Raw genomic sequence first — 24992 nt, forward strand, 5'->3', positions numbered from 1 at the left:
CACTACCAGACCTCAGCCCAGCTCTCACAGTCATCTGAAGCATGCACACAAGCACACAAACTCCAATTAAAACTTCAGGTGAGACATGAAATAATGAAGGGAAAAAGGCACAGATGAGCCTCTGCTGGTGGAGTGACTCACCTCAGGTAAACAGTTTGTGCTGCTCCAGCTGCCGTGTGTCCTTCTGATTATTCAAAAAGAAGCTAGTGTTGGAATAAAAAGTTTGGAAATCCACAGCTGCTCATCGGCATTTTCCTAAGTGGAGAAACGTTCACCTCTGCAGTACACCCTGCACTGCCTGATAGGCTGATTTGCATAGGCCTCTGTGCGTCCTATCCAGCTTCAGACTGTTTGCATAAAACAACAATGAGGTTACTGCACATTGACAGTGTGTGTGTGTCTGTGTGTGTCTCTCTCTCTCTGTTTGTATTATTCCCGCCACCTGAGATAGCTCAGTGTCTGTTAGTGGTGAAGGGAGCTGGGTATCTTGCCAAACTTGCTCTCACTGATTTTGAGATAGTAAGTCAAAATGATCATATAATGAACAGGTTGATTATCCTCACCTCCCTTTTATTTTACAAAAAGGAACATGTTCAGTAAAGGTTTGTATAAAAAGTCAGGGGTGGACTTTAACATTACACAAGGTGGGCAACTAAAAGGGCTCAGAAGAGCTGAAAAATGTGTTATGTTCTTATTTATTATACTGTAACTCACTGAAATGAAATAACCTCCAACATGCCTCCAAACCACTAAAAAATGCAACTGGACACTTCTACTTCAGAGGAAAACATTGCACCACAACACTCTGTCTTTACTTGACAGATAAATGTTACTGGCTATGTTGCAGATCCATATTTTACTCACAACATAAAACAAATAAAATATGATGCAATATTACTGATTACATTGTATCATGTAGATCACTGTAACATTTAATTACAATACTGAAATATGAAGTCAAAAATTATTACGACACCACACACAGAGAGTGATTTCATTGGGCATAACTTGGCCCAACATTTAGACACACAATAGCCCACAATTAGACCATTAGGCCGTATCAAGTACATTGCTACAAGAAATATTTTATTTTTGCTCATTTAAATAAGAATGTATGGAGAGAGAGAGAGATAGAGAGAGAAAAATGTCATTGAATTGAGTCCAACTCATGCAACAGCGCACAATTAGGCCATATGATATGAAGTATATCATGACAAAATATTTTATTTTTGTTTGTTTAAATATGAAAGGTATGACAGCATACACCACTGCATGAGCCTAATAAAAAAATAAAAACCACCCTTAACTTTTTGCAGGTAAGGTCGGTAGCTGAGCCGACAACCTCCATATCAGCAAAGTTCATGTTAGCTGTAACATTAGCAGGTAAATCTGGGTCCGGGTGTGTGGTGGTCGAGCTCCCATACTCAGCAGCATCTGGAAGGGTAACAGAGATGGTGACCTCTACAGTGCTAGTGATAACTGTTATGCTAAAGCCTGCTTCTTAAAGACATAATTTTCCAGACTTGCAGATCCCTTTGGCAGCAGCAGCAGCGGTGGCATGATTGCCAATCTACAACTAAAATTTATAGAAATAAAATATATTTTGTGGATGTTTTTGTGGGTATTGATCACCTCCTTCTAATGCTTCAGTTTAAAACAGTGTTCATCTGCGATTTGCGCGCTTTGAATAAATATCTGGTGCAAACAGCACCTCAAAGTGGCTTTGTGAGGAAGTGCAGTCATTGTTTCGCAATTCATGTTTTGATGCGCAGTTCTGTTGGGAAAATGCTTTGTTTTTCTGCCTATTTTTCCCGTTTATGTAAATAACAGTCATTGTCCTGAAAACAGTATTATCAGCGATAATAAAATAATGTTTGATTATAATGTTTTAGTGATCATCAGGTGTGATTTTTCCGGTTACATGGTAGCTCGGTCCTCTTTATGCTCCCGTTGGCTCCCAACCCTGCCTCACACAAACACTCAAATAGATCAACACACTTAGAAAATGTGATTTATTTGGTGCTGTGACTAATTTTAATCTTTGCATAAGCTACAATACTAATTCAGTGAATCCCCCGCTCGTCCTACCTCAGGCTTGAGGTCAACCCATGCCCATTTATATTTCTGACTGATATGAGTACTAGTTTACAAACTGGAATGAGGGTGCCCACTCTAACAAGGTTAATTGAACCTTGATGATGTGCAAATGTGCAACTGAGTACAACAGCGTATAGGGCCATATTAAAAATACTGACCTGGAGGAGGGAAGCAATTTTCAAGAAAAACTCTTTCTCAGATTAAAATGTAAATTTACAAGAAAAAAGTGGATATTATCCAACATTGTAAAGTCACAAATTTGAAAAAATATAATATCGGAAGAAAAGGTGTTTCATTCTGCCAAAAAAATCACATAGACTCACTTTGCAACACTGCCAGACATTGCTTGTCATGTATTATGCCTGCTGTGGAAGAACTGATCAGTACTTTTCATTTGGGTTTAAATATGTTATAAAGTAAAAATACAGAGACTTTGCTGCTTGAACAGAATGGCCACACATACTCTTCACTTTTCGCATCACACATCATACGCATCTACATACACTCACTTCCATTATACTCCTTAAAAAATGGTCTCTAAGCCATCTGTTGTGGAATAAATGTTTTGTTGATCATAACTTTCATATTTATATCTTGGCAAATCGGAGAGGAATATTTAAAATCATGTTTGTACAAATACTGTGTTAACTCATACAAGTAACTTTGTCATTTACTTGTTATATTTCTGAGACACCCCCGAGAGAGATATGGTTCAATTGTGTATAGGCCCTATATAATGGAGCTGGAGTCTGTCAATTGGGAGAGGTGAGGTTGCTGCCTGCTGCAAGTACTGTAGGTAAGCAAAATTAATTTTGTTTTGCTTTTCATCTTTGTGAAGAAATACATATATTGCTGCTTGTACTGTGTGGATAGATAATCTTATTCTAGTACTAGTGTGTGACCTACCTTAGGGCAGGCCAGGCTTGCCTTGGACCAACTCCTAGTTTAGGCTGCTATAGGTTTGGACTGCCTGGGGACTTCCCATGATGCACTGAGCTCCTCTCTCCTCCTCCCTCTCTCTATCCATTTACATTCATGTACTATTAATGCATTCACTAACTTAAACTTCTTCCTTGGAGTTCTCTGTGCTCTCTCGTCTCACAGGTAGCCTGGGAGCATCGGGATGACCGGTTCCTGTCCTGAACCTTCGATTCTCAATGTGCTTCTCTCTCTCTCTCTCTCTCTCTCTCTCTCTCTCTCTCTCTCTCTCTCTCTCTCACTCTCTCTCTTTCTCTCTCGCTCTCTCTCTCTCAACCCCACCCATTTAAGGCAGATGGTCACCCACTTCGAGCCCGGTTCTGCCTGAGGGAGTTTTTCCTTGCCTCATGTGGGAATGTTGGGTCTCTTTAAAGAGTATGGTCTAGATCTGCTATATGTGTAAAGTGCCTTGAGATGACTTTTGTTGTGATTTGACGCTACATAAATAATGATTGATTGATTGCTTGAAAACTGATTATTTTGTTTGGGTTTCTCAACCCTAATAAAAAAATGTCTGATTTATGTGACCTGCAAAGTGTCTGCTCATAACCAGCAGGCACGGCCAGGATCAAAGCCAGAACCAGCTAGCAACACTGAATACTCCAGTTTGAATATTTACTTCTGTGTCTCCAGCATCATTTCACTGAGAACTGTTAACTTGTGTTTGCAAATTGATACTATTTATACATTTAAACACTTTTGCTGTTATTTGTGGTTTCTTTTTTGTTTGTGTCTCTTTTTTCTCCTCTATCCATCCTGAGCCATGGCGGCTTAACAGTGAGTATAATGGCAATTTCTGCAGTGCTTGATCACAGCTGACCCCGGTCCTTCCTCCCTTTGGGGTAGGCACCGTTCTGATGTGGCTGGTCCTGTTATTCCTGAGGGAGACATCTGGGTTTCCTGGGGAACAGGGGGCAGTGTACATCATGGCTGGCACTGGTCCCTCCTTGACCCTGCAGTAGCCGGGAAGGCAGTTCTGTCATGGCTGGTCCCGGTGGGTTAGACAGGTTAAGCCTGGTATTTAGGGTACCTCGACATAGCAAGAAGGAGCAGTGAGACCAGGAACTTCATATCTGACTGGCCAGGCTAGGGCTATCTAGCTGTGGCGGTCAGGGGGGAAGTATGCTGCCCCCCAACTCTAAGAATAGCACTTGGGGTGTGGTGGACCAGGACAGCAGGAATTTGATCATGGCCCAGTCTTCTATGAGGGACAGCCTCACTCAAGCAAGCATGTAACTTTTAGTTCCAAGAGGTGATTTTTAGGGCCGGTCTAAGTTCCTCTTGTGCAACAGCAACAACAACAACAACAACAACAAGAATAACAACAACAACAGCAACAACAAAATACTGTGCAGCCCTGAAAATGAATGTGTGGCCATCCAAAGTTCATTTTTCTCACAAATGTACGACTTTATAATGTCAGACATTCTGAGTTATCTCTTCCAGGTGCCCTGTTTTTGTGTGCCCTGTGCTACACATATCCAGATAGGCCTAGCACTGTATATAATAGTTTTACTTAAGAAAAAAGGCTTTGAGTAAATATAAAGCAAGACAGCCTAGGGCCCCCAAATCACAAAATCTGCCCCTTTAAAAAAACGTCAAAGCTTTCAACGCGAGGGGGGGGACAAACAGTTTTGCTGGAGCTCAGGATCTGCATTAAACACTCTGTCCACCAGGTGTCACCGCTACACATTAAACTGTGTGAGAAACATGAGACAATAAAAAGAGAAGAGAAGAAGAAAAGCAGCCATTTGATTGGATATTGCTAGGGGACAGACAGCGCTACATCTTTAATTTAGGGCATTTTTTTCCATCCCCTGTGGAGCATTTCTAGTGTTTTTCCGCGTTTATACAATTGAAGTGGGACGTTTTCTTATGTTTAATGGTAGATAAACAAGCGGAGATAACACCTGCTGTACGCTAAGGCATACGATGTAGATAATTTAGCCCATTTCCCCCCTCAGTTTATCAGGTGTGACTGACGAAGCCGAGTCGTCTCTGGGAGGTGAGTAAAGCCAGCTAGCTAGCCTCACATCTCTACATAACAGCTACATATTTATTGTAATGTTAGTTTTTGTTGTTGAGGTTGCTCCTGTTTATCCGGCTCATGTATAATATTAACAGACAGTAAACTTGAAGCTCCTGTCATGTCTGCTGCGGGACATGTTAGCTGTCAGTGTGGCTGCTGATGCTCGGCCTTTTTTCTGTCGGCTGTAAGCAAACAAACAAGACCGCTAGACAAGCAAAACTGTATTATGTAGCTCTTTATGTGACATTATCTGTGCATACAAATGTATCTTTTATTTTTTACAACAAAGCATGGTAACACTGGTGGAAAGTACATTTACTCAAGTACTGTACTTCAATACAGTTTTGAGGTACTTGTACTATACTTGAGTATTTCCATTTGATGTTACTTCATAGGGTGGATAAGGGTAATGTGGGACACTTTTGGCAATTCTGACTTGTTTGCCCTATTTACATCTGAATCAAATTATATAAACACCTAACATCATTATGAAAAATGTTTCCGTGTTAAATTAGAAGACAGTTTTTGGATATTGAAGTTAAAAGTTGCAGAATTTGTGGATTTTGTAAGCTGGAACAGTAGACTGAACAATATAACATACACAGTAGGCACTAGTTAGCTTTAAAATAATTGAATAGAAAAAATGAGATGAATGCACTGGAGCTTAGTTGTCCCACTTTAGTCAATGTCCCACATTACCCTAATCCACCCTACTTCAACTCCACTACATTTCAGAGGGAAATATTGTACTTTCTACTCCACTACATTTATTTGACAGCTTAAGTTACTTTTCAGATTAATATTTGACACAGTGGATGGCTGCAAGGGTTCATTTGTATATAATTATGTTTTTATATGTCCATATATTGGCTTTTGACAAAAAGTCGTGTCTGGGTCGCCTTTCAGATCTAAATGAGTTGTTAACAGCTCCACCAAATAGTTATTTTTCCCTTAACATTAAAACCACCTGCCTAATATTGTGTAGGCTCCCTTCATGCCACCAAAACACCTCTGACTCGTCATAGACTCCAATAGATACATGCTGCACCCCTTCATGGTAATACTGCTGCCATGAAGGAGTGCACTTGGTCTGCAACAATATTTTAGTGGTTCATGTCAAAGTAACACCCACATGAATGCCCGGACCCAAAGTTTGTCAAGGGTCATCAATTGTCCTTCCTTGGACTACATTTGGTAGTTACTGATGTACCAGGCAGACTCCACACGACCTGCTGTGTTGGAGATTCTTCTCTTCATCCTGCCATCACAATTTGGCCCTTGTCAAAGTTCCAAATTTGCTCAGATCCTTTCACTCTCCCTTTTTAACATTTTTCCTGCTTTCAACTCATCAATTTCAAGAACCGACTATATATGTATATAATGATTTAATTTCAGTTAATGTTCAACTGATCCAATATTTCACCAAAAATCAAAGTTTACAGAAAAAAATCCAGAAACTGAAAACAAATTTGTGTATCAGATATTTGTTTTGTCTTCTTTCCTCTCACAATAATCATCTAACAACTCCTCACAAAGTATTTTTTTCCAACTTTAAAATGTCCTGCCCGGTACATTTCATGGTGGTTATTGTCAAACAATATTAAGGAGACCATAAAGAAAATGCTTATTTACTTTATGGGATGTTTAAAGAAAATGAATACCACCCAATATATCAATATCAAGCTTTTTACACTCCTAAATATGAACATTTCTAAGTCCTGTACTGGTCAGTAATTTATGAGTCTTTTATTGTTTTCAAAGAATCATCACATGTAAATGCAGCTGAAAGTGAGGATTGGTTTGAAATATCTGCATTTTGTTGCCACTTCAATGAAAAAGCAGCTGTTATAAGCCTGAAGAAGCTCTCTGGTTTGTTATGGAAAATTAATTTAAATTCAGGGTTGTGCATCCTAGAATATTTAATCATAAAGCACATTTAACATCGGCGTGTTTAATGTTACCTTTCTTTTTAGACCTCTGGCTACAACCTCTTTGATTTGTTGCTAAGATCAAGAACTCAAACTGGCTGAAATGGATGAACAGAGTGTTGAGGTACGTATCACACATGTCAGATCCTTCATTTCATTATTTACCTCCCTCATGTTTAGCACCAGTATTAGGACAGCAGCCCAGTGAGTGACAGCCTGAAGGCCGGACAGTGTATCAAGTGTTGAGTCAGTTTGAGACTGTTTCAGATTGTTGAGTTAGTGAAAGGCTAAGAACATGCAAGCTCTGAAACATCTTCTCTAAGCAGTATAAATCATAATCTTTTATAAAAGCTTCATAACTTAGGAAAGCTGCACATGAAGCACAGGAATCTCCTTTTTCTGCTGTGACGTGATTACAGCTTACAGGTTGTCTAATGTCTTCATTGAACAGCCACAACAACAGAAGCAATATACATTATTTGACCTATTTTACTTTTAGTCAGTTTATTAGTTACAAATGTACAATTCAACATAATCCAGTACAAAAGCTCTGCAGTAAACCTGCTTTACTTTGAAAAACCTATGGTGTTCAGTTTATTCTCAGTGTGTCTCTGTGGAGTTGATTTATCTCTCTGGTCATTTCTGAGGCTGACAATAGTTTCTAACTGTCATCTTTCCTCTATCCCTGTGTAGAGCATCGCCGAGGTGTTTCGTTGCTTCATTTGTATGGAGAAACTGAGGGATGCTCGTCTCTGCCCGCACTGCTCCAAACTCTGCTGCTTCAGCTGCATACGAGTAAGGCTGTTAACACCAGGCAGGGTGGACTGGAAAATATTCCCCTCACTGCACCGCTCTGTATTCTGATATTAGTAGCAATATCTGGTATTAAAACACAAAATACATTTTGATCGCCTGCGTTACTCTGTCAGATTTGGGAGAACAGGCCAGATTCAAGGTTATTTTTTCAAGGTCAAGGAAAGCTCAAAATGTGCTTGCCTGTGCAGTCTAATAATCTAAAGAGGGTCAATCAATTGGAGCAAAAGTCAACATGATAGAGGTTTGTGAAAAGCATTCAGACAGAGCAAAAAGGTTACACAGCAGTTCTTCTTTAGGGGTCAGGGATTTATTTTAGTGCTGCAGTTAAAAAAAAAAAAGGTCAAAAACGAACTGACGGATGTAAATATACCCTGACTTTTAGTCCCGAGTATGAGACAGGCTCTGAGTCCTACATTTCTCTTATGTAATTATTTTCAATGAACCATCACTGACTTCTAAACCACGATGTCCTTAAAATGTTGTCCAAACAGAGTTAATAGAGCATTTGTTTGACACTATTCAGTTGTGGATTTATATAAATTTGATGGTCTAGCAGAACAGTGTATGTAGTATCGACTCAAAATCAACTAACAAGATGGTCTTTTAATGGGATTTACTAACTAAATACAAATATTGAGTATTTACAGTCTGAACAGAGTCATGTATTTTATTGACAGCATGTTTGTACTGGTTGTGTTCAGAAGCAGTTGTCATTAAACTGGAATCTCTTGTTTGACAGCGCTGGTTGACGGAGCAGAGAGCCCAGTGTCCACATTGTCGGTAAGTTACTGACACTGCACACTGGCGAAGACACAAAACGATATCTATCAATGTTCAAACTGTGTAACTTTACATGCACACATTACATGACACATGACATTCAGTCACATCTTTCGAGATTCAATAATTTAGAGACATAAAACAAAACAAAAAACCTCAGGACATAACAGAACCAGACTGAGGACTTAAACAAGAGATAAAAACATACAGCAACCATATTAAAACAAAAAAAAAGTAAAAGGGAAAAATGAATTTAAAAATAGTGTTCTCTCATAGGGATGCTGTGAGTACTGATTTTTACCACTCCATTATCCTGTGGACAACAATAATTCAGACACTACTGATGTAAATGAATTAAACAGGCAAACAGCTTCTGAATAAGTGCCATTTCAGCAACTGGCTGTTGTTAGGGTTAGGGTTTGAAATTTAAAGAGAGGAGTACTATAATAATTTGTGACCCTTTTTCTGTAATGCAATGTAGATTACAATAAGAGACAGTAGCAGTAGACATTGCTACTACTGTAAAATATTGAGTGCACTTGTAGCTGCTAGTTAAATGTTGTTAGGATACAGTTTCAGGGGACAATTTATAAGACAGCTGTAAGCTGTCATGATATTTAAAGTCAGCTCAAAATAATTGGTCATTCATTTGTTTTTATTGACGGTGAGTTTTTGTATGTGTTAGGACAACAAAACACTGCATTTGCATAATGCATTTTAAAAGTTTGGCTTATATTGTAAAATGAAAATAAAACACGTTTGTACAAAAACATTTTAAAAAATGTACATAAAAACTCATGCTTTAGAATCTGCACCAAACATCAGGTACTGATTGTGTGTATTTACTGTATAGGGTGAACTGATTTTGAAAAAGTCATATTTGCATTTTGTGTATTTTAGTGTGTGTCATGTTTTATTTTATAATCTACCAAACACACACCTGGTGTTGTTAACAATGTTAAGAAATCTTGATTTATTATTATGATTAGAGTGTGTTTCATTTAGTATGTGTTATGGTGTAAGGTGTGGGATATATGGTAATATATTAAAGTGTGTGTGTGTGTGTGTGTGTGTGTGTGTGTGTGTGTGTGTGTGTGTGTGTGTGTCTGTGTCTGTGTCTGTGTGTCTGTGTGTGTGTGTGTGGTAACACACAGGGCTCCGCTGCAGCTGAGGGAGCTGGTCAACTGTCGCTGGGCGGAGGAGGTTACCCAGCAGCTAGACACCCTGCAGCTCTGCAGCCTCACCAAGCACGAGGACAACGACAAGGACAAGTGAGCACCTCCTGCTACTCCTACGCTTCCTGTCCTCCACCCTCGACTTCATTAGGGCTGCTTTGAAAATTATTACTTGCAGAGAAGATATCAAACTCTTTTATGTTATTTCTCGCCAAATATGAAATCTGATTTTAACCACAGACTTGCAGATAATTAATTTAAAAGAGGATATTTATTCTAACTTTTTCTTTTATATTTGTTAGTTTACGTGGTAGTAGAAAAACAATTTCCTTAATAATAAACCATCTTTGAGTTAGAAAAACGCAACCAGTCATCTGATCATGTCCAAACAGTACCGCTGTAAAGAGGAGCTCATTCCTGAAGCATGAAAGTTGTCCTCTCTGGAAACAGAATTTTAACCTGTACCTGGTCTGTAAGCTAGCAGTTGAAAGGTTTATATGGTTATTTGTCCGTAATAATGGAATTTCAAAGTCAGAATATATCTGTAACAGTTTTTTATCATAAGCATTAAACCTCATTAGAAATCCTGAATTCCCACATGCATTTTTTATTGGGTATCAGGAGCAGATTTTGGCAAAAATTTTCCTACTGTTCATTACATATTACTTGTTTTCCTCCCGCTTCTCCTCTACCACTTTCCACTTCCTTCTTCCTCTTTACCCTCTTTAACCATATTCACATATTCATTACCGTCCACTTCTGTCTCCTACATTTGTAAACATTGTAAGTTTTTATACTTTCAATTGGCACAAAATGGGATATGAGAAATTTAGAAAAACCCTCCATAAACCTTTTTTTCTTTGTCTGATTTGTTTCTTCTGCAGATGTGAGAACCACCATGAGAAGCTGAGTGTTTTCTGTTGGACCTGTAAGAAATGCATCTGTCACCAGTGTGCTCTGTGGGGTGGCATGGTAATTTTTCACATCTTCTATTTTTACACGACAGCTTGAACTGAAGTCGTGCAGTTACATCAGAATAACCCATAATATTCATGTACAGTAAACATCTTACCACAGAGTATAAGTGTATAAGTGTGTTAATTTAATACATATAGCCTCATTTGAGTTAGGTAAAGGATTATTTAATGTGACTGAATGTGTTCTCCTCTCTGTTGTCTCCAGCATGGCGGCCACACCTTCAAGCCTCTGGTGGAGATCTATGAGCAACATGTGACCAAAGTGAAGGAAGAGGTCGGCAAGCTCCGCCGTCGCCTCATGGAGCTTATCAGTCTGGTGCAGGAAGTGGTGAGGACTGCTCTGAGCCTCAGATCAGATACACAAGTGACACATAAGACCGTTTCTACAACATCACAAGGCCAAAATGTCCTCTTTTTAAACTAGAAATACACAAATCTTAAAGACCAGCAGCCACATATATTCACTCTTCTCAGTCAATGAACTCTAACAAATAGTTTAGAAGCCAATCCTATTCCAATATTTAACTTTTACAACTGCGATGTGGAAACTTGAAGTCTCCAGTGCACGAACACTAAGAATAGACTTTACAGTGAAGTTGGAGACAACTTGTGTCCAACAGTTCAATTTCTGAAGTGAGAAATATTTGCATATTTATAGATTCTGGATGATGTTTTTGAGGAGTAGATTTCATTTTAAGGATTTAAACAAGATAATTGGACTTTTTTGTGTAAAAAAACATGTCAGATTCAAATTATTATTCAAAGTAGCACATTTTATAAACATCTTAAAACATGTCTGGAATTTTACTGGATCAGAGCTGGTAGCATTTCTGTAACACTTCAAAGGCAGCTCAATTAAATACCGGTACAGGAAATGGCAACAAAAGCAGCTGGGTTAAATGTATAGAGAGAAATATTAAATATATTTCTTGGTCTGTAAATAATAATCATCATAATCATCAAACTATCAGCCAGTCCCATTTATTAAAAATGTACCATAAATTATATCAGATTATTGAGAAGCAGGGTAGAACTTCGCTCCAGTGCTGACCATTGTCAGTATTTAGGTATTTATTTAAGTCCTGAAGAGACAATCACCCAACCAGCACTTCACTTATGTTAGCATTAAGGAACTAAGTAGAGGACATTTTAATACATTATTTAAGAAATGCATTAGTGATAAATTAGTTCCATGTAAAAATATATATTTTTACAAGTTTTTTTTACAAGGTGTTTTTCTTGTTGCTTACATCCACTAGATGGCACTAACATGTCAGTATTTTAGTTGAAAACTGATGTCTGTTAAATGAAGTTGAACAATTTAAATGGATTTTGTTGCTCCACTAAAATATAGATATGTGTGTTTGTGTACGTGTGTCAGGAGAGGAATGTGGAGGCTGTCAGAGGAGCGAAGGACGAGAGGGTCAGAGAGATCCGAAACGCTGTGGAAATGATGATTGCTCGTCTGGACAACCAGCTGAAGAACAAACTCATCACCCTCATGGGTAGGACGACTCGACACGTCGCTGTCACTCTACAGCTGTGTTGATTCTGAGTTTCTAAGACATTCATGTAAACTGTAAAGTGCTCTGCATGTAGGGACGGTTGCATTTAGGGGTCAACTTTTTGCCAGTGATTAATAATTTCATGCTTACTACATATACAACAAGATTTAACTTTAGTGCAATACAGTTCATTTTAAGTAAACTCTGGGTTTACAGTTAGTTCTATGTTTAATTTAAACGAATCCTTGTTGCTGTTAGACCACCTAACTGGCATTACAATGAGTCTAAAGGTTGAGACCTTAAACTAACAAAATATTCAGACTCTCTTGCTGAAAGCAGCAAGGAGCTCCTTTTTATAGATCTCACGGTAGAGCTACGAGTAATAACACATATGAAATATTTATCTGGACTGAGTGAACACATGCACTCAGCACCCACAAACACACCCACCCACGCACACTTACCAGCCTCCATCAGGGCTGACGTTCAGCACAAGTGCACTGAAAATAGAAACGCTTTACCCCTCACCAGGCCAGAAGACGTCCTTGACCCAGGAGACGGAACTGCTGGAGTCTCTCCTGCAGGAGGTGGAGCATCAGGTTGGTTGTCTACAGCAGTTCAAAGCTTCCATTCATTTAGTTGTGCTTTATTTAAGTTTTTTTTTTGGTGTGTTAGATCAAAACTGTTTTTCCAGGGTTTGTTTGCATTGTCCACCTGCATAAATCAGATTGGATTTAATCTCAAACATGTACAAATGTATTTGAGAAGTTTCCATATCAATTGGGGGAAAAAAGAAAAGAAAAAGTGACCACTACTGTTGAGTACCTGAGGAACTCTTCCATGATGCAGCTTCTGGTAAACAGGAGTTAAAATGGTCCGTTTCAGACAGAGGCTGTACTGAGGGGCTGCATTAAGAGCCAGTATAAGATAAATAGTTTTTAACTGGAAAACATGCAAATATATTCCAGTGGGGCTTCAGAATAGAAATATAGACCTAAAATGTGCATTATACATCCCCTTTAAATATAATCTTATGAATAGATTCAAAACTTTTTCTGGATTGTATATTCATACCAGTGGATGAAATCCACACACCTTCTATATTTATGACAGAAACTGAAACAATGTATTCAGGTCAAATCAACATCATTAATGTTTTAGCTGAATGTTTGTGGCCACAACATGATTATTTTGCTGTTTGTGTGTGTTGAACAGCTTCACTCTTGCAGTAAGAGTGAATTGATCTCAAAGAGCCCAGAGATCCTGCTCATGTTCCAGCAAGTCCATCGGAAACCCATGCAGTCCTTTGTCACTACGCCGGTTCCTCCTGACTTCACCAGGTAAACTGCTCAGTATTTTAGGGATGTAATAAAATATCAGATGATTCTTTTGATTGATTATTTAGGCTATAAAATGTTTCAAAATTGTAAAAATGACAATCACATTTCCCCAAAATCTGTTGTTTTTCTCGAATACACAACTAAAAAAAGATTAAATCTGTGATGGGTAAATATTCACATTTGAAAAGCTGGAAATAGAGAATATTTAAAATGAATACCCTTCCTCTGTGTGCTTTCAGTGAGCTGGTTCCTGCTTATGACTCCAGCACCTTTGTCCTCGTCAACTTCAGGTAAGTCCTGTGTTAAGTTGCATTAAACCATAACTGAAAAAACAACGCATCTGTATTATTTGCATTCTCATCAACTGTGTGCATCTGATTTAAGATATGCGTTTGTGTGTCTGCAGCACTTTGAGGCAGCGGGCAGATCCGGTGTACAGCCCTCCTCTACAGATATCTGGGCTCTGCTGGAGGCTTAAAGTCTACCCAGTGAGTCTGTTTTCTGTTTACACACCTGGCTCACTGCTTAGAATGAGCTTTAGCATCAACATTATGGTGCATTATTTTTCATCGTTTCATCACAGTGTATTTCCATACAAATGTCTTGTTTCAAACTAGGGAGTTCAGTGTATCGGTTAAAAAAGTTTCATGCAACACTCAGTCTGACTGTAGGCGTCATGTCTAAAAACTTTCCTAAACCATGTCTCTGTGTTAATAACTCTTATTTTTTGTTTTTCTCAGGATGGTAACGGTGTGGTTCGTGGAAACTACCTGTCTGTGTTTCTGGAACTGTCTGCTGGACTGCCTGAAACATCAAAGTATGTTTATTTCTTAATCAATCCCATTTTATTCTTTATAAACTTAAGTTTCAGTAAATCTTTCCTTTGCTGGCTGTTCTCTCTTCACCTTGCCTTCACCTTTCTCTACCAATGTCCTTCTGTATTTCTCCTTTATCTTCACAGTTAGGGTCTGAGGTTAAATAATCAGATTTTAAATGCTTTGACAACTTGAAGATTTTGTATATTAGTTCAAAGTCAGTCCGATATTAAAGTTTAAAAACAAGCTACATCTAGTAACAGTATGATCATTTTTTTATATTTGTTAAAATATAACTAACCACCTAAAACTCCTGCATACCATCTCGCCACACTCTCTCATTGTGTATTTTCTTGTGTAATCATTTTGTCTTGGTTCTGTGTAGGTATGAGTATCGTGTGGAGATGGTCCATCAGGCCTCCAGTGACCCAACCAAGAACATAATTCGGGAGTTTGCCTCAGACTTTGAGGTCGGAGAATGTTGGGGCTACAACCGCTTCTTCAGATTGGACCTACTAGCCAGCGAGGGCTACCTGAACATGCAGACCGACACACTGGTCCTCCGGTGGGCTGTCACACAAACACATACATACATATCAGACCATGGTAACTGTTGGGGACATCACATAGACTTTCATTTCCTAGACTTTCCCTAAACTCAACCACTGACCCAAAAATCAGCTTTTCCCCAATTGGACAAACAGTCTCGAACTGGTCCTAACTATGAAATTTGTCCCAAAAGTAGCCTGTGACAGACCACACACACACACACACACACACACACACACTCATACACAAAAAACACTGATTTTATAAAAACAATCCTAGCAAGTCTGTTGTCATATAGTGACAGAATGTTATTCATTTTCATGTATGTGCTGCACAGCTACCAAGTTCGATCACCCACCTTCTTCCAGAAGTGTCGAGACCAGTACTGGTACATCAGCCAGCTGGAGTCAGCTCAGAGCGGCTACATCCAGCAGATCAACAACCTAAAAGAGGTGTGTGTGTGTGTGTGTGTGTGTGTGTGTGTGTGTGTGTGTGTGTGTGTGTGTGAGACATTACGCACATTACGTAGGTGCAGTGTTATTCAAAAAGCAGCATCAATGAACATAAGAGTGCCTGTACACTGACTCCAAGCTACAGAATGTATTTGTAGTTTGGAGTCAGTGTGTAGGCGTTCCTTTTTTCATTGACGTCTGTTTTCACTGCCACATTTTGGAGACTTGCCTTCCTTTTTATGGTGGCAACTGCAGGAAAGTCCCTTTTAGTCCCCACAATGTAAATCATTAAATTGAATACGTTTGCATCTAGCTGTAACAAATGTATCAATCTTCCTGACTGAATCACAATATTTCTTTCAGCGGCTGGCTATCGAGCTGTTTCGGCGTCAGACATCACGCAGCTCCTCGCCACCTGACCTGAGGCTTGCTGCAGGCACCACAGCCTCTGAACGGGACCCTCGCTCAGTGAAGAGTGATGACGACATTCAGACCACTTTGATCAACACTAAAAAAGGTGAAGAAGAGGAGAGGACCCAGCACGATGACTCTAATGTAAGGATGGAATATATTTTATTATGTCAGACTTTTCTTCTTTTCTTCTGTTTTTTTAACTTTAATGCACTGACAGCTTATTGCTTCTTGGTGCATATGGAGTGAGAAAAAACAAAACAAGGAACTGTTCCCCTGTAGAGGCAATATAGAGGTGTCACAGAACTTATGGTTGATTTATGTAAACTTAAGAATATCCTCTTCAAATAATTTCCTGTTGAGGATCTGTAGGCACAATCTGCTTCCATATTTATTGCTTTGCTTTCAGAATATATATCCTCCATCACAGCTTTACTTCCACAGTGTTTTGTACAAAACTGCAGATACTTGCAGTTTAGTTTTAATATGTTGTGGATGGTTTAGACAGTCTTTTAACAGCTTGTATTCATCCTCAGAGTGAATTAAATGATCAAAATGCTTTTTGACCAACAGTGTGCAAAATTATTGTCATTCATAGAGTTTAAATTAGCTACATTCACCAAAAGACAAAAATTGGAGACATGTTCTTGTAGTCACATGAAAAAGTTCTCGTAACCACAAATTCTTATCTCATAATTATGAGAGATCTATAATTACTGCTGGCTGCTATTTACTTGTTGAAGCTGTTCTGTGGTTCCAGTGTTTAAAGTGAGTGAAATATGATGTTTTTTATGGAATATATAAACAATTGAATGTTTTTTTTGGCTTATGTTGATGTTTTTTTATTTTAAGCCTTTATTTACCCTGACCCTGGTCCTGTGGATTGACTTGAGTCGCTGCACTGAAGTTTTTTTTTTTTTTTTTTTTAACCTGACGTCCAAAAGAAATGGGTAAATGGATATCTTTCTTACAAAGCATGATTGTGATGTCATGGCGATGGTGTCTCTGTGTTGATCAGGAGCTGTCTGATGGAGACTTGGAGGTGGACTGTTTAACAGAGGAGGAGGTGAACCCACTGGATGGCAGCAGCACCTCAGGGAGCTCCACCGCTACCAGCAACACCGAGGAGAATGACATAGATGAAGAAACCATGTGAGTATAATTGCTCACATTCATCTCCTAATGTGACGTAGTGTTCAAATCCAGAAATCAAACTCATTTTTCACTTTGCTTCAAACAAATTAGATTGTTCAGCATGTCGTCTGATCACTTTTCTCATAAAAAATGTCCATGTCTATTCTGAATAGCCACACTCAAAGGAACGTTTTGTGCATCTTTCTAGTCTCAACATGATTAATTGTACAAATGTTGATAACAACGCACATTTAACAGTCTCTCCCTGAAGACATTCATGGTATTGTACACGGTTGTAAGCGTGAAAAGTGCTTGAAATAAGTAGTTGTGTGAAGAATAAAAAAGAGAGCCTGAGAGAGAAATTCAAGCGTACTTTCACACCTCCACATGGCTGTGTTAAGAGGCTGTTGGCCAGTTGTTCCCCCTCTCTGACTATGCTGCTGGCAAGAGAGCTTTAGAGGACATTAGACAAGCAAACAAGCACTTTTTTCTGAGGCACACTGAAGCCTTGATGTCAATTTTCTAGTAGGACTGAAGGTTTTTTTTCATGTCACCAGTATATGCCGAAACAGTTTGTACATTGAAGGAATTACTGGTGGCTGTAATCATTCCTCCTGTTCAAATTATCACTTCTTATGCAATTACTTTAATATGAAGCTTCATTTCCACCTAAAGTACTTAGAATAAACTTTTACTTTTTGTTTGCACAGGTCGGGAGAGAATGACGTAGACTTCATTGGAAACCTGGAGACAGAAGAAGGAGAGCTTCCTGATGACTTGGCTGGAGCCACAGGTATGATTCATGCATTAATATGAAGTTATTCTTCAAAATTAATTCTCCAAATCAAAACAGATGAGAATTCTGCCCTGTGTTGTGTAGGAGGTTCACTTGCTGACCTTTGCAGAGATCTGTGTTTGTTAGCAGATAGTGTATCTCATAAAGCTTTCAATGTAATTTGGTGGAAAGTTTGTCGACAGGCTGAAAAATGAAGCTCAAATCATACTTGATGTGTCCACAGAACTAAAACAACCTGCAGGACATAAATTATGTCACCTGCTCATGTCCTTAAATGTCTGGGCATACCCCATGGATGTCTGCGTACAGCCTAAAATGTATTACCATGCAGTGACCACATACATCTGTATGTGAACTAGAGTACACTATAATACTATAATAAGGCCTTGAGTAATAACTTTTTTTGTGCCATCACTGTTGATTAATGTTCATTTTGGCTCATTAATCCTGAAACGTGACACATGAAAGTATAATTCGTTTTTTAATGGATTCTCAGGTTCAAGATGAATCTATTAGTGTCGTCCAATCCCATTTTAGCTGAAACTGATTGAGTATGATGTACTCTATTGGGCACAAAACATTTTTAAGTATTATGGGGAATTTACCCTGATTGGATGGTGTTCATACGATGTATCCTTAGTTCCTCCTCCCACTGTGCTGGGACCCAAATCAACTAGTACAAACTGTTCTGGTAGTTATTTGAAATAAAATATTTCAGGGAGTTGAAGGATTATTTCCGAGAACTGTTGTAAGTGTTTTAATTTGATTCAGTTTTAACACTGAACAGCAGTATGGCTGAAACTAATGATTATTTTCATCACTGTTTAATCTGCCAATTTTATTATTTTTTAAATGTATCAATAAATCATTTAGTCTTTAAAATCAGGAACAAAAAAATTCCATCACAGTTTTCCAGAGCCCAATGTGATGTCTTCAAATTGCTTTTTTTGACCAGCAGCAAAGTAAAAGTACAAATCCTCACATTTTTAAAGCTGGCAGCATCAAATATTTAACTACCTGCCTCAGATAAAGGCCTTGCTCTCTCTTCAGTCAAGCCAAATAAAAGCCTCAGCCACTACTCGAGTTTTTACAGAATCACGTCTATTTGTGTTGTTGGATACCTGCACAAGCAAGAACACGGTGAAATGATGGTGGGTCTCAAAGCAGCTGCCTCAGTGTGTTTGACTGTGTTGGTGTTGAAAGGCATGAAGAGGATGAGTCATTGTTGGTGCGCTGAACCCCTTGCAGGGTGCTGATATAGAAACACTCAGTGTCTGTATGTGTACATGTGTGGGGGACTGTGTGTTCACTCTGTTAGATATCAGAGTCAAGCTCAGCAAAATGTTGTTTTTTTCCTTTTTTTTCTCCATTATGTTCATATTATCTCACTTATGGGGGAGCCTTAGCCAAAATCTCAACGTGAAATAGGTGTCAGAAAGTTGGATTAACACACAATAATTTACAACCATCTCATCCAACACATCAAAAGAGGATCTGAATAATATGAACCAGACTTGACAATGTAAAACAATTAAATGACGTGTAAAACATTTTTATTGTGATGCTTGAATGCCAAGTCCAGAAAGCTTACTATGAAAACAAATGTTGCTTTTTCTCAGTTTAATGACTTTTGTGTAATTAAGTTTTGTTTTGATGCAATAAAAAAAAACTAGTTAAGCCTTGCAATGGCAGTTGAAATCATGAAACCTAATAATTATTAATACATAATTTTAGTGGGGAAAACATCTACAGAAAATGATCCTGGCAGCCGGGAGATTACGTTTTATTTACAATACATTTACATGGATACACAGTTAATCACATTATAAGTTTAATACATATTTTTGATGTGTCTTTAGTGCTTTTAAGTAACAATTTGTAGATTTTAAACCTGAAATAATTAAAAGCTGCAAACAGAAAATCTGTTCAAAGAAATCAATTATACAACAATGAGCAAATATTAAATCAGGTCAGTATAAATTCATATTTTATTCACCAGTTGAAATCGCTTATTTTTGACCACCATGTCTTTACCTTTTAAAAAGGAACAGCATTGTGTGTGATCATTTATTCTGCTGGATTTCTTCAGCAACTACAGTTCAATTAAGTGGACAAAGATCTGTATCTGAACACTCTCTTCTGCCTGATCTGCAGGTGGCTCCAGCTCCACTTTACGTTCGTTACATCGCAGTGCTGCCTCTGGTCGTAGTGGCAGCGGTAGCGGAGCAGCGGTTGGTGGTGCTGTTGGGCCAGGCAACAACAGCCTCCTGGAGATCGACCCAGTCATCCTGATCCAGCTGCTGGATCTGAAGGAGCGTAGCAGCGTGGAGTCTCTGTGGGGCCTTCAACCTCGGCCTCCTGTGTCCCTCCTGCACAGCCAAGGTCTGTAAACACACCAGGCTCACTAACACCAAGTCATTCAAGCTGAACTCTGAATACTCAGGACAAAAAGTGAATTTTATTTTTATACTAAATACACTGTGGTTTTGGAAGATACAACTCAATTGAGTTAACTCAGACTGGTTAAGTTTTATATCAGCTTCAGCTAAACTGGAACAAGAGCTGTGGATTTGTCTTTCATCTCTTACAGTGTAGTCTCAGTCTGAGGGGACATAGCGTCAGGCTCAGTATGGAGTAAGAGTGGGACCTGTTTCAGCAACAGAGACCTATAGTGCTGCAACTTTTTTCTAATCTGAAACCATCAAATGTTTGGCATTTTTGCCCTTTTGCCATTACAGCTCTAAAGATCTATTTCCATGTACATATTGGCAAATCAGTATTACATTAACACAGACATGAAAAGACTTAAACCCAAGCAAAACATTTGATGTATTGAAGTAAATATGTTAAAATTGTATTAAAATATATTGAATGTAGAAAAAACAGAATTTTGTTTGATGTAATGATGATTATAGCTAGATGGCAGCATGGCTCATGGTTAGAGAGATCACCTTATAACCAAATTCTGACAGATTTCTTTATTTTATGGCATTTGATGTACTTTTAGTTAATTTTAAAAGCCATGTGTCTTTGAGCAAGACACTTGAAAATAATTGTGTATGTTTCCAGTTTGAAATGCCTAAATGGTGAACGGTTTCTCAATTTCCTTCCTCCATTTCCTTTTTTGTCTTTTCCAGCCAATCCTCACTCCAGAAAAGAACGAGAGCGGCGGCCTCAGGTGGTGCGACGATCGGCTCCAGACTCTGGGGTACTAATCCGCCTCAAGGCCCAGATGGCTGAGGTCCGCAGTAAGATGTCTGATGTCAAGAGTCAAGTGCTGGAGGCTCGGGCGGCTGGAGAGCCCAGGCCTGGCCCATCAGGGGCTTTCAGTGTGGAGGAGGTGCTGTCTCACCATGCTGATCCAGAGCTGTCAGCTTGTTGTAAGGCCGGTGAGCTGGACCTGCTGGGGAGAGCAGCTGTAGCCCGATCCAGACCCTGCCGCCCTGGTGAGCTTCGCTACACTGCCAGTGCTAATAATGGTGAACACAAACACAGAAACAGTTTTCGTTATCTGCAGTAGGTACCCCTAGTGAGGGAGCCTCCATAAGTCTGGTAATTTTTTTTTTTTTTTTCTAAGGACAAAGACTGAAACTGATCCATGTGAAAATTCACATGACTCTGTCAGTTGAAACCAAAATAAGTTTTTCTCTTCGTCGTATATTCCTACATAATACGCATTTTTTTCCTTCAAAGAAAAATGGGAGGTCAGTATTTGCTCTTAGCTCTTAGTCTACAGTGGACGTTTTCCAGACTCCAGCTTTGGAGACCAGTTCATACTTTGGTTGAAAAATGACACAGATTGCCATTTATTTATTTATCCTTGTTTGTTTGTCTGGCACAGCCTTACCCAGAGCTGTCTCGATGTCCATTTAATTCAATATAAACCTCAGCCAAATAGCAGGACCTTCTTCAATGACAGTTTTAAGATGACAATACAAAAGATCAGACTCACAGGACTCAATCTGGAATAGTCAATATCATCTTTTTTCATCTCACAACAACCAGTGATTGTTGACATTTTAATCCAGTTACCGGTATGTGTTCCAGGGATGTGAGATAATAACATGCAGTATTTATATATGCGTGTCTTTTTTTTCCGATGTGCAGCCAGGAAGTCTCCTGTCCTGGACAGCAGCAGCTCTCAGGTTGTGAAGCGGAGGAGTCCAGAAGAGATGGAGAAGGACCTGAGAGGAGCAGAGGCAGCGGCAGAACACAGTCTGCATCCTAAAGAGGGGCTGGGAGGTACAGAAGGTCAGTATTGCTTCTTGACGCATCCATAAAATCAACATTATCGTTATGGACACGTGTTCCTAATATTGGCTCTCCTCTAAGCTCAGTTTTTGGTCTTTTTCAACTCCTGACAAAATTATTTGGTTCTTAAACTCCAAAATACTTTTTGCAGAAAACGGCAGGCTGCCATGTCTGAAAAAAATAGCAACTGCCAACTTATTTAGTCTCCTTGGCATGTCAGTCTTGACTGAATTGAAAAACAGCAATAACAAAACAAGACCCGTTTCATTTTATTGTGTGACTTTGCTCGTGTTTTTGCTCCAGGAGTGCTGAAGGCAGAAGGCATCCCGGCCCCCCTCGTGTCTCTTGGCAGCTCCTCGTCAGAGCAGGCGTCCATCTCCAAGCAGCAGTACTCAGTGGAGCAGCAGATGTACGGAGCCTCGGGGCCCAGAGACGACATCTTCACCTTGGGAGGACCAAGCTACATTACTGCCAGCAAAAACTGTGGCAGCAGGACTTTAGGGTACGACTGATATACAGAAAAATGTAGCTAAATCAGAACATTGCAGTCCTTGAACCACAGCAGAAAACTCTTTGTTTCTTAACCTTTTCTATGTCTTCCCACTGCAGGTCAGCCATGTTGGACTGTGACTCGGAAAGCTCAGGAAACTCCCATCAGTCCTTGCTGGAGGGATCCTCTACACAGCCACAATCAAATGAAGGTCAGTTTATGTTCTAACCGACACCCTCAGGAGTTTGTGTTTCCCTGTTTGTATATTATGAGCATCACTCCCCACATAAGGAAAAAATCTCTGCCGCTTAGCAAATTGTAAAAATGTTTGTGTGTGTGAGAGCGAAAGAAAACAAGACACTCTAAATATTTTTGTTCAACCGACACTGAATTTTCTTGATAACTGTTGACAAACCATGCAAAAGAGGAAATTGTAAAATAATGTAGTCTTCTCTGAACTCAGTTGACTTGAATCCTATTGTTATAAACAAAACACACTTAAGTTCTAGGTCCGTATTTTATTTCAGTTTTGTATAAAACTTGAAATAGCTATACAGTATATTTAAAATGAAAAAAAGTTTATGCAGGTCTGATCTGATCTAGTCTTGTCTGGTTTATAGACCAGCCGCCATCTGTCCTGGGAGCAGCAACAAGCAGTGACAGTGACAGCGAGGATGAGGCTCTGCAGAGCAACAATTCTCGCTACGACAACCAGACTCCACCCTGTACAGGTAACCAACACACATGAAGTCCATCTTTTGTTGTCAGTCAGTAATGGTGGTCCTGGATCCACAAACAGGCAATTTAGAAAAAAATTGTGATGCAGATGGGTGACATGAGTCTGCTTGCATCCATATTTTTAGTTTATTTGCATTTTAATGCATGGTTCATGAGGCATTCATTGTACCATCTGAAATGCTTCAAAATTGGTATCCTACAGTTTGACACAGAGTGTGACCAAGACTGTTTTAGACCCAAGCATAACATAACTTGTAATGAACTCATAGTACACAATTGTCATTACTGTCATGGCAGCACCGGGATTTCTGTAATTTCTTGAAAGTTACTTGTCATGTACTGACGACATGCAAGCGACATGTATACTGATTATTGACAAAAGATGTAGCTCATATAGGAATGTATCAAATCAAAAATGTTAAGTTCAAATCATAAAGGAGAACACCTCAGGTGGTCAGTGACTGAATCAAGGAGTAAAACAATAATGCAATATTTTGGGGGGCGTTCAGACTGACAGGAGCTCGGCATGAAAAAACGCGGCCCTCTAATTTGTACCAGCAAAAAGTTGAACCAGACTCTACTTTTGCCAAACTACAACCTGATGCCATGCAACTTTCATATACGAGTAATCATGCAATCGATGTTCACTATAAAAACATTGATTAAAGACACTTTAACTGAAAATACAGAGGCAACAATTTGTCCTGTAAGAACTGAAAAAAAATCACATTATTGGGTTACTACTACGGAACCTAAAAGTGTAAAATGATGGTAACAAATGAGTGTCAGCTGTACACACATTTCAGTATGTGTCGATAAAATGGCAACATCACTACAGTCGAGTCATTTCTCCTCTTCGTTCTTCCAGGTGAGCAGCTTCTGTCTGATGACATGAGCCTGCCCGCTGACAGGTGATTCCCAGGTGACCCGACAACCCCGCTGCTTTGTCGTCATCGGTCACAGTGATGCAATAACGACCGGAGACAACGCACATGCTAGTTACACAGATCTGTAGAGTAGAAACTGCTTGTTATGCATAAACTCAAAATGAAGACAATGCTCATACACAAACAGAAACATTTCTTCTGGTGTCCTGAATATTTTCAGAATTGGATCATGACACAAATGTTTAGAAAGGTGGTGGTAAAAAAAAATTTGACTGTTCACATGACCAAATAATATCAACATCTTAAATATTGTGTGAATACAATGAAACTGCCCCTTTCAAGAACCAACATTTCAATTTGACTTTGAAAACTGGACTTTTAGCATAACTCTTTGATACAGTTCTTTCCACACTCGACATATAGGGATGCACATAGTTTACCTTTGTTCATGGTCAGTTCAGTAAATATATTTTAGAGGAAAACATGGCTGCCACAGCCATTTGTGCAATGACTGAATGAGGGCATAAAAACTGTAGATACGTCTGAACCATTACAATTTACCTGGACTACAGGGCATTTAGTCACTTTACTAACTTCCAACACAAATCTGCTACTTTCTCAGTTTGTAAATGCTTTTGTAAGTCTGACACGTCAAACAGGATTTACTGTCACACTGTACATGTTGTCTATAAGAGCTTGTGTTTTATAACCGCCTGCTGTTGATATTCACTTCAGTCTGTCTGAGTTTTGGTCTAGACTCCCACTCGACTTTTTTCAGCCACGTCCCTGCGCTTCCCCTTGGTGCTAAAAAGACTTTCTTCATGCCTCAAACACTCAGTTATAG

The 24992-nt window shown here is 39.1% G+C and overlaps 1 protein-coding gene across 1 annotated transcript; it reads left to right on the forward strand.

Moving 5' to 3' along the window:
* Positions 1 to 4870: 4870 nt before the first annotated feature.
* On the forward strand, positions 4871 to 24659 carry trim37 (tripartite motif containing 37). Its single transcript, XM_053331952.1, has 25 exons — positions 4871 to 5080; positions 7078 to 7156; positions 7726 to 7827; positions 8588 to 8628; positions 9783 to 9899; positions 10688 to 10775; positions 10986 to 11108; positions 12162 to 12285; positions 12817 to 12884; positions 13501 to 13625; positions 13865 to 13915; positions 14032 to 14113; positions 14366 to 14442; positions 14826 to 15005; positions 15327 to 15441; positions 15805 to 15996; positions 16871 to 17004; positions 17697 to 17779; positions 19937 to 20164; positions 20920 to 21228; positions 21890 to 22033; positions 22337 to 22535; positions 22643 to 22734; positions 23144 to 23254; positions 24130 to 24659. The coding sequence occupies exons 2-25, from the start codon at positions 7136 to 7138 to the stop codon at positions 24174 to 24176; spliced, it is 2853 nt and encodes a 950-aa protein (XP_053187927.1). The 5' UTR covers positions 4871 to 5080; positions 7078 to 7135; the 3' UTR covers positions 24177 to 24659.
* Positions 24660 to 24992: the final 333 nt, after the last annotated feature.

This window comes from Scomber japonicus, chromosome 13, assembly GCF_027409825.1.
Source record: "Scomber japonicus isolate fScoJap1 chromosome 13, fScoJap1.pri, whole genome shotgun sequence".
Classification (NCBI taxonomy): Eukaryota; Metazoa; Chordata; class Actinopteri; order Scombriformes; family Scombridae; genus Scomber; species Scomber japonicus.